General features: G+C 40.5%; 1 protein-coding gene across 4 annotated transcripts; it reads right to left on the reverse strand.

The window, feature by feature from the left end:
* Window positions 1-406: 406 nt before the first annotated feature.
* LOC115745446 (SUPPRESSOR OF ABI3-5) lies at window positions 407-9,656 on the reverse strand. Of its 4 annotated transcripts, none has more exons than XM_030680991.2 (16): window positions 9,421-9,656; window positions 8,766-8,903; window positions 8,522-8,562; window positions 7,571-8,318; window positions 7,414-7,485; window positions 7,232-7,324; window positions 6,939-7,018; window positions 6,511-6,658; window positions 6,007-6,091; window positions 5,838-5,929; window positions 5,670-5,738; window positions 4,165-4,344; window positions 3,747-3,939; window positions 1,895-2,854; window positions 1,435-1,625; window positions 407-811 (listed from the first exon to the last, which is right to left on the reverse strand). In XM_030680991.2, exons 2-16 carry the CDS (start codon window positions 8,811-8,813, stop codon window positions 632-634), a joined length of 3,180 nt encoding a protein of 1,059 aa, XP_030536851.1. In that variant the 5' UTR covers window positions 8,814-8,903; window positions 9,421-9,656; the 3' UTR covers window positions 407-631. The 4 variants fall into 4 exon arrangements, with proteins under 4 accessions (XP_030536851.1, XP_030536849.1, XP_030536850.1 ...); XM_030680989.2 differs by having other exon boundaries at window positions 6,511-6,661; XM_030680990.2 differs by having other exon boundaries at window positions 6,511-6,661; window positions 9,297-9,656.
* Between the last annotated feature and the right edge of the window lie 938 nt (window positions 9,657-10,594).

Genomic DNA, 10,594 nt, shown 5'->3' on the forward strand with positions numbered 1-10,594 from the left:
TCGGAAACTCTGACATTGCAGTATCGCACAATCCTCATTGGGGTGAAAATAGCTAAATAATGGAAACTCTACATTGCGCAACCTTCATCCTGGTCATCTGATGTACTTCAAACCTTTGATAGAGATAATAGCGTGCAATAACATAAATTACAGGTGAAGTTTCAGGACTCCAACGATTAGCATGGTCCAACAAAAACACTGAATACATTACGATAAAAAAATTTCAGAAGAGAACATCTTTCTCGTATTTTAACTCTCGAAGGGGGATCACAAGTAAATGCTTTCCTTAACTTTCCAAACACCAATCCATCTAAAGACCAACACATCGAGCTTGCTTGATTGGGCCATTCACTAATCCAAAAAATTTACAGAGAGGTTCAAAATTCAACTGATCAAAGATGGTTCAAACAAATACATAAAATAATTGTAAGCTACATTTCGACCAGTGATTCTCAAAAAAGAACATATTTCGGGAATTTAACTCTCAAAGGGGAATGACAAGCAAATGTAATGCTCTCCTTACCTTTCCTTCCATACACCAACCGTCCGAGACCCAACACCAATGTGCTTGCTTCCAATAAATACATTGACAACAACTAAGATCAGCTATTGTTTATCAGCAAATTTCAGTCTAAGACATTTCTCGGAACCTAGCAAGGGCCTTCTTTTGAATAAGAGTCTTGTAGCTATCCCCAGCTTGCACCTCTAGGCTAGGATCAAGCTTCTTTTGCTGACTACCAAGACCTGCTCTCCTATCCATCGCTTGTGCTTGGACAGGCTCTATCATGCCACTGCCATCCTTCCCCAGTCCCTGGGCATCATATCAAATACAAGAGGACACGAACACACTGAACACATCAGCGGCAAGTACTGACAAGCATTACAACATCCCATTTCAGGTTTGCCTGTTGGTCCCAAAAATCAAGCACTCTATGCACAGGCTAATAGTCCTTTGCGAAAGAAGGGGCTTCAGAAAACATGGTGCCCATTCTTTCAAGCACATTGGTCAAATCAATAGTCTGCACGTAAACTAGCCTGAAATCCCCATGCTTCAGTGGGAAAAAGAACTATCTTTTTCCAAAATTTAAGCGCTCTAAAGGCTATGCTTTCTTTGACCCAAAAATGAAGGCTGTATTCCATAGTTCACTGTGGCCAATAATTGATTTTGTTGATTATAAAATTCTCTTGGAGTCATATGCAGGGTCGCTTCTGCCTAAAAGAAATCCACCACCAAGGCCATTACGATTCTTGAGTAAAAAGGTCTAACTTATTGACATAAAACTAGGGTGAAATGTCAGCCTACAAGAAAAAATACCCGCTTTGATGTTATTAAAGATGTTACTTGGGGTGGGGGGCTATGCCAATAGTATTTACCAGTGGCATCATAAAAGCAAAAATATATTAATAATATAAAATAAAAGTGGGAAACAGTACCAAGCCTTCATGCCAGCCCATGCTGCGGAGCATCCGGTTCCCTACATTGTTCTCATCAATTGCTTTTTCTGCTGTAATCACCTCATAGCTCTGAGCAGCGACACTCGCATCTCCAGCCCCACGTGAGCCCCCTACTCCAGGGGGAAATGGCATTGAATCCAAAGAACTCTTTTTGAAGGCCAGATCTCGATCTCCAAGAGATGAAGAAATGATGGGCAGAATTTCTCACAAGTTAATACATTATCAACATTACATGCAAGCAACGGACTAACGAAGCCTAGTTTCTTTCTTCGGAAGGGGTAAAAAGGATAGTGCCCTTATGAACATTAAAATTCTCATTATTGCACTTATGAAACAAGACTGGACTATGAAGAAACGAGGAAAAGGAAGTGAAGGAGGAGAAGGAAAGGAAGGACGGCAGGAAGGGATTAACACCAATGACAAAGTTATGCAAGCTTACTCAAATCCATGGTGTCATGGTCCAACATATCATCTCCAACAGAAGAACCATATAAGCTCCTCCTCTCAGCAGCTCGATCCCTATAGCTCGATTGAGGTTGTTCCTTGTTAATAGAAGCAGAACTCAAAGGCATTTCAGAGAATCTCCTCTTGCCACTTCCAGCAGCCGAAGGTGGTGTATAAGAACCCAAAGCAGATACATCTGTTTTGAATGGAGTGATGCCGGTTGATGCATCAGTATTTGCCAAAGAAGATGAACCTGCAGCAGAAGCAAAAGTTGAAGACATTGAAACTCCACCACATGACCCTGAAAAAACATCTGATTTCAATAAACCTCTTCCGGAGCCCCTAATAACACCCATCAAAGCCCCGCCTGAGCTATTGCTAACAGGCCACGGTTTTCCCTGAGCCTCCGAAGTAACATTCTGGACCGCAGGTATAGCAGTGCTAACTCCTGCATTTGATGTGGTACCATTCCTTATGGTATTCAAGTCGGGTTTAACCTTCCCCTTGACAGATTGTCCAACACCAAATGATTTGTCGTCAGCAGAAGCAGACAGCGGGTTGTCATTCAGGGCCACACGAGTAGCTTGTCCTTCATGACTCCTCTGTTTCCACATTGTCAACACATTGCTCATCTTCTTTTTGCTGGCCATGATACTACTTTTGGAAGCAAGTTTGATCTCCTTCAGCTTCTCCTTCTCTTTCTTCTCTGCAGCTATTGCAGCTGCTGCAGCAGCCTGGACTGCATCCGGTAGGGAAGCAGCTTTCTCAGCTGAGCTTATCGTTGCAGCTGGCGCAGAGATCACAACCTTCCTAGTACTGGAACTATCTGATCCTTTAGTCAGCTCAGATATCTTATTAGATGTGGAGCTGGCATTTTGGTCGGTGCAAGGAATATATTGCTGAGTTTGGTGATCAAATGTATACCAGACGCCATTATTACCATCGTAATAAAGACCTGCAGATCCACCCAACCAAAATGGAATCAAGAATTAGTCCATTCCACCGAAACTAAAAATATCCTCCCTTGTCTCTTTCTTCCACCGGAAAGGCAGAGCGGTTGATTATGAAAAACACTCTGGTGATCCTTATTAGAAGCCTAAGGTTCTTATGGAATCAGGTAACCAACAGTAAGAAGTGATGCATCATATCCACTTATGTAACTCCTCCTCCGACAACAAAAAATCAATACTATCAACGGCTAGCTATTATGTATATTCATCTAAAAGGTACCATGACTTTAACTAAAAAACTATCATCTTCTTGGATAAATCTGGATATTTTGCCTGCGGTAGAATCCTAACAAGATCCTTACACTGCGGTCAAGACATAGGGTTAGGTACAAACAACACATAACCAGTTTCCATAAGAAAGATAGCTAAGCAGTAAGCACTAAAATAATGAGGAACGGGGAAATCTATACTGCATACTGTCTCTGATACGTATATATGCAATCCATGCCAAGCTTAAGTAAGCCAAATAACTTCAAACTAACCCACTCCACAACCTCCTTAGAAAAGAGGACTGTGAAAAATAATTTCTGGAAGATAAAAAGCATATAAACTAGAAAACATTTTCTCGCTCACTGAATCCTCCACACAGAAAACAAAAAGCTTCTCTGCAATGAAAGAACTGAACCTATGATACCACTAAAGATCACGAAATTGTCAAGAACCAGAAGCTCATCAGGAAGTTCACACAAGAGAGAGCAACTATTTGTTTAACAACTATTCAATTCCCTATGCAAGAAGCAACAATCCACTTCCTGATAGATAGCAGGCCCAAGAGCAAAAAGAAACCTGGATTTATCAGAGAATCAAGGGAGAAAAGGGGGAAAAAAAAAACAAAACCTGAAGTTCCATCATAGTAGAACCCGGAGCCAGCATCGTAATAGTAACCAGACGCTTCATCCCACACGAAGCCAGATTGTGGAGCTGAACCATCTTTTTTAGCAGAGATGTCTCCACTCCCATGTTCCTGTCCACCAGAGGATTGTTTGTCTTCCGGGTTATATTCCTTTGGCGCCCATCCAACAGCATCATACTTGAATGAGAGAGTGAAGCAATCAGATTATTATCCCACTTGTATTTAAACTTATCATGTGAATGACAAATCTCAAACTAAGGGCGTTCCACATCCATTTGCATGCATGGATACAGGAAATAAGTCAACTAGTTGATTGATCAATAACATCCTAAAAAGAGCATAAACCAAAAATTATAGAGCAAGAAAACAAGGAAAAAAACAAAACAGAAATAAATAGATTACTTGCTGAGCAAATGTCGCTGCCTCAATTGCTGCCGCAGCTAGGCTGCTCGACTGAGACGATGCTGACGGCCCTGATCCTGGACCAAGAACACTTTTTGCATATGCTACTCGAAGTATCTGCCCATTCTTCTCAAGTGTTGTCCCATTTGTAGCTTCAAGAGCTTTAGTTGCATCATCAACCTACAAAAGGCAAAACCACATGGCTTCAGATATATCCAATGAAACAACCATCACATTGCCAACTGGCTCCTCATGATGAAGAAAAAGTAGATTCAAATATTGAAAAACCATTGAACTGGATTTGTCACATCACATGGTAATAGATAGCAGAATGAAGAAAACCAAGGAAGGTTGACAAATTCAAAGTGCAAGCTCGTGTTTGAAAATGAGTGGTTGAAAGTGTGACGTTAGGCCTATCGCTTAACATGTTATCCCCCCACCAACACCCCCCCCAAAAAAATAAAATAAAATAAAATAAAATAAATCACAGTCCATTACATGCTCTGATTAAACTAAGCCTACATGGTGGGATGGAATAGGGCCACACAATTCGAGCAAGAGGATAGAACACTCAGCCTGTTTTGTGAGCAAGCGAACAAACTTGGACCGCAACAGTAGGTAAACAAACCCTGAATGCGGGAACCTGTATTTTTAGATGAACAGTACGACTCACTCATAATTTTACCTCTTGCCGTACAAATAAGCTTCAACTCCCTCTGCGGGTGGAGAAAAACCTTACTCATAGTATCCCATGTATAGACTCTCTTTTCTTACTCTCATTCTAAGACCTGTATGAAGTGAATTCCACTTTCCTTTTAACTTTTGACAATTTGCAAATTTTCCAGAACTCACATTTGACTTTTATTTAATCTAAAATACGTGAATTCTTTAACTTTACTCATAACTTTCCACGTTTGGATTCGATTTTAACTTCAATTTTTTAGTGGAAAGTCATAACTAGAAGCGAGAGGTAGCCAATAAGTGCATACAGGCTATCAGATACAAATCTGAGTTGTATGCTCCATTTCCAATTTTTAAAGAATTGCATGGAGAGAATGGCCCGGAGGAGGTAAGCCGAAGCAAATCATTGTTGACTAGAAAAACTACGAACAGGGAATGATCTTTTTTGTACAAAGACATGCTTCTAGATTTACCCCCACTTCTGGTATCTAGTGAGAACTCGATTAAACATCTTCCCCCCTATCCCTGATTAGTTGGCTCCTTTTTCATGCATAGGCCAGATTAAGCACATAAACAGGTCCTCCTAAAGCTTCACAGTAATAAAAATTCCCAAAGACAGCCATGCACTAAATTTTGATAGTATATGCAGTTGAATATTGGAGTCGCCTTAACAACTTAGCAGCCCTAGACCCTGACTTTTATTCCTTACAGACTTGAGAACAGGTATTTTTATGAAGAAAGAAGATACAAACACAACATATGGAAGCAAGACAAATTGTTGACAGGAAATAATACAATGGAGAAATGCATCAGAATAAACACACCGAGTAAAAGTGTACAAACGCAAATCCCCTTGATACGTGAGTAAATTTGTCTCTCACAAGACGAAGATCCTGCAAAAAATAAAATTAGCTTTTTCTAGATGAGTAAAAACAGCCGCAGGTATTAGTATCTTAGGTAAAGGCCCAAAAAAAGATGACAATGAATATTACTTTAATTGGAGCGTGTTTGGAGAATTCATATCGAATCATTTCTTCATCGGCATTTTCATCCAACCCGCGCACCACCAAAACATGTGTTGGCCCTGATCACTCAACTGACTTAGCATACCCAAAAATGTTTCAAGGTATATTGCATATCGATCAGGCAACATGGACATACCTGCCTCCAGTCCCTTCTTCGCTAATGTTGATTGACTCGATATCATATCTGCTGACGGAGCATCATCTGTTCGTGGCTCATTACACTGATATCCCAGAAAAGGAATGAGCAGATTTAGCAAAAGAGACAATACACAAACCAGAAAAGCGATAATATTTCTCTTTCCATATATATTTTTAAATACAGGCTATCACCAAACCAGAAAAGAAAGGCATTGACTTAGAGGCACACCTACTGATGCAAAAATAAATATGACACTGAAAGTCGAATAATCAGAAAACAATATACAGTTGGAGTAACTGTTACAAATGTGAATTAAGGAGAAAAATCACTGTTTGCACTGATTATCGAAAAACGTAAACTAGAGCAGGCACCACCATTCCACTTCCCCATTGAAGCAGTAAAAACTAAACTAGGATGGCGTCCATCCATTAACTGACCGAGAGGAGACTTAACCCATCACAATTCAAGGATCACTATAAAGCATTAAAGGAAGACACGAACCTGGAAGCAAGATGTTCGCCTTGCAAAATTAACGCAACCACAGATCGTGCACATCCAATCAGAAGGCACCATCATACTCCTATAGCTACCATGGCCTGATTTGACAGTACTCTCTTGACCAAAGCCTCCTGAAACTCCAGTTGGCTTACTACTGCAGCAAGACATTTGAAACTGACTGTAACTAAACTGGCCAAAACAAAGAAATATAATTGCAAAGTAATACAAGTTGCAAGTCCAAATATCTGTCAGACAATGTGAGAGCCAACAGCAGGGATGATGCTGAATAACATTTTGTGCTTTAGAATGTGCTCTATTTCTTTGAACTGCTCGTATAAAACAATCAGAACTGAAACTTATTCGATAGAACTAGCACCGTGTTTACAAAGGAAACAAACTAATCTACTGAATCTCCAGATAAGACGGTATACCTGTACTCAAAAAAAAGTTTCCTGCCATCAACAACAAGGCCATCATCCCCAACTTTCTCCATCATTGCTTCTGCTGCCCCCTACACACAAAAAATAATTGGCATCAGCATCCACTTTTCATAACTTAAATCCTAAGAGTGGGGAAGGGATCCAAATTCCAAAGAATGAACAGAATAAAGGCTTAATACTAGATTAAGGACTAGGCAAAATAAGTGCAAAAGATATCTCTAGTTGCCTGCATCTATTTGCTTCAAATCATAAATCCAGGGATCATACATGGCAAGGATACATACCACGGAAGGGAAATCAATAAAAGCAAACCCACGAGACAGGCCAGAATTTCGTTCTTTAATCACACGTACATGACGGAGAGGTCCCCACTCAGCCTGATTTCAGAAATAATAAAGTTGGAATTAGCAAATTTAAATGACGTAAGAACTGAAGAGAAATCAGCAAGGGTTAAGAGGGGCAATACAAGAATCTGATATAGATCCTCCTCGGTTGTCTTCTGCGAGAGACCTTTCACCACAACAGTAGCAGATGGGGCCTAGGAAAGGCAGAGTCATCATGAAGTCCAATCCACTAATGTAAAAGAACAAGTGAAAAAGAAGGGAAATACACAATTCACGTACCACACCGTAATGTTCACGTTGGCGCTTGTCCTCACGGTCCCTCCGTCTCTCAGCCCTATCATATCGATCATCATCATAGCTGTCCTCGCGATGACTGCGACCACGGCTTCTACTTCTGGGAGACCTAGACTTTAGATGATCATCACGTCCATGGGACCTAGATCGAGATGGTGATCGGGATCGTGAACGAGACCGAGATGGTTCATATCTTCCATATGGGCTGTAATCCCTTTCTCGATTAGAACTTCTTTTGTCATGTTCACGGTCACGGTAATCACGCCTCCTAAAGTTCACATCTCTCCTATTGCTTCGGTCATAATCAGAGTCATAACTATGTCGACCATGGCTAGAATCCTTTTCACGGCTATCCTCTCTATGCTGTGAAGTACGTGACCTATGGCCATAGTCATCATATGGATAGTCATCACGATCCCGTCCTCCAAACCTAGCAGGCCGATCGAGATCACGATCACGAAAATTGTCAATTCCATGATAGCCATCTCGCAATTTGTCGTAATCTTGAAATGATGAATCGCGATCATGAAATGTATCCATCTCATTGTATGCATCAATATATGGCTTCTCATGTCTCCTAGACTCTCTTTCAAGTGGATATTCATCTTCATAATTCCTCCTTCTTGATTGGGCCCAAAACCCACCAGTAGACGGTGGAGGTGGATATGCGTCCCTCTCCAAAGGGTACGCATATCTGTCATCTAAAAACCTTCTCTCATCATACGAACCAACCCTGGAAGAAAAGGAAGTGATGAAATGAAGGCAGCAAAATGTAATTTGACTAAGAAACGAAATATCGGTTGAACTCGAAGTACTAGCAAGAGAAAAGGTGGAGCATGTGTGCAAAGCACAACACAGGTGAAAAGATCCAGGTACCACTAATATTAGAATCAATAATGCTTTACCAATGAGCCAAGAAAGTTAGTCAGTACTCACCTAAAATTAGGCTCATGTGCAGAACTATAACCCTCCAAAGCCTGTGGATTGAAGAGAATAAGCTAGTCAGCAACAAATAATCAACATGAAATGAGGTTAGGCAAACTCCACTTCATTTCCACGCAGGTCCACTCCGTTATCATTTTTCTTTAAGGCCCAAAAATGTGGACAAGCACATGAGCCCTAGAATTTTCTTGTGTAATGATCCCATATAGGTGTTTATTAAGGAGGAAACCACAATTACGCTGTTATTTTCCCATCCTTGCTGATGCCCGTAGCGATTAGGATCCATTTCTCAGATGCAATACCCAGACGCCTAATCCCTGCAAGGTTCTCTGTGATCTTTCAGAAGTTTCAGCTGCAGAATATTGGGAAAGCTCCCCTGTAATAGATGCACAAACATTCACGGTTATGCCCTGAGGAACCAAGAATGAATAAATCCAATGGCCTTGGCCTCCCTTTTCACAACTGGAATCCTCAACAAAATCAAATCCTTTCCACATATCGAGAAACACCCATCTTCAAGTGCGCCTAACACGCATACAGAGTCTTGATAGAGAAGACCATCAGCTAATATTAAGTGAATATGATCTGAATGTCAGAGAGGAGGCAATATTCACAGTAAAAAAAGAAAAGAGAGACGAGTGCTATTTTGAAAAGAAGTGCACAGGAGATAGTGACACTATGCAGAGGGACGAGTACTAAAACATGCCATAGTCGGTCCCTTCAATTAGGGTTGGAAACAGAACGGGATGCGCATGGGGATCGCGCTCACGCAGAAAATCTGCCCCGCCCCCGCCATGTGCCTCGTGCACACTGGCGGTTCTAATCGCTGCGGGCGGGGCACCGCTCCCGGCGATCTGACAAGCGCGCACACAAAGTGGGGGGACGAGACTCACCCAGGTTTCGCCGGCCAATCGGCCAGCGAGGCGTGGCGGCTGAGTTGCGCGGGCGCGGGCGGAGGTCAGAGATCGAGAGAGGTCCGATGACGGCGGTCGCGGCGGCTCGAGAGTGCGACGGCGCCGTGCGGGCGAGAGAAGAGGAAAGAGAAGGCGAGAGAGACTTGGGAGGAGAGGGAGGCGGAGCTGATGTTAGACGAGGAAAAATGTCTGAGAGGTTTTCACTTTCTTCTCACTGGATTTCGGAATTGCCCTATTTTATATTGTAGATATATCCAGTTTCTAATAAATTTTTTTCCTTATACTTAATATCCGTAAAAGGAATGTTATAACCTGAAAATAAGTATAGATTATGCCTATGATTATCGAGTGCTTATTTATGATAGTTTTGCATTGATGTTCTAAATAATGGAAAATTACAAAAAAAAAGAGTCATAAACTTATTGCTATTATAATAATTCAGAAGGAAATTTTTTTTGCCAATCAAATTCTAAACTTTTTTATATTTGTGACAATTCAATCTATCCGATCAATTTTGGCTGAAAATCGAAAGAGTTGACTTGGACAAATTTTATTTATTATTTTCCTTTTTTTTCTTTGCTCTCTTTTTTTTTTTTCTTTCTTTCCATCTTCCTCCAGTTGATTGCCGACCCAAAACATTATTAAAAATTATTACACCAATCGGGCTATGTTAGCGATTTTTGGCCAATATTGGAAAGATGGATTAAATTGCACGAATGCATTTTTTTTTTTTTGTGTATTCTTGTCTTAACTATCCATACCAAAAAAATCACGAAAACTATACAAATCTATGTTCATCTAGATTCCCGAAAGTGAATACTAAGATTAGTAAGCATAACAGTGAAATGAAAATGATAGGTGAGGAAAAGAGCTAAGTAAACGAGGTCATGAGGTAATAAGTCGGAAAGTAACAAAGACGATTACATTGTAAAGTTATTTGCCTATATAACTTGTTCACTAAATCACATTTTTTTTATGCGATATCATGCGCAATCGATAGATAGAAAGATTGCGTAACCGTATTACATATATATGGTGAAATTTTTGTTATTGACACGGTTTCATGTATATGACTGAAATCATTCCGAGGATTACTGTTAAATTAACTTTTTTAATATAAAAGATTAATTTCGAAAGTGTTTTAATTTCGCAA

Source organism: Rhodamnia argentea, chromosome 8 (assembly GCF_020921035.1).
Source record: "Rhodamnia argentea isolate NSW1041297 chromosome 8, ASM2092103v1, whole genome shotgun sequence".
In the NCBI taxonomy this organism is placed as follows: Eukaryota; Viridiplantae; Streptophyta; class Magnoliopsida; order Myrtales; family Myrtaceae; genus Rhodamnia; species Rhodamnia argentea.

Bases quoted from the DNA above. Each gene is read 5' to 3' on its own strand.
- LOC115745446 (XM_030680989.2), bottom strand. From the start codon at position 8,813: ATGGATCCTAATCGCTACGGGCATCAGCAAGGATGGGAAAATAACAGC. The intron at 7,486-7,570 runs GTACGTGAATTG...TGCCTTTCCTAG, and splicing joins AACGTGAACATTACGGTGTG to GCCCCATCTGCTACTGTTGT. The intron at 7,019-7,231 runs GTATGTATCCTT...TTTTGTGTGTAG, and splicing joins TTATTGATTTCCCTTCCGTG to GGGGCAGCAGAAGCAATGAT.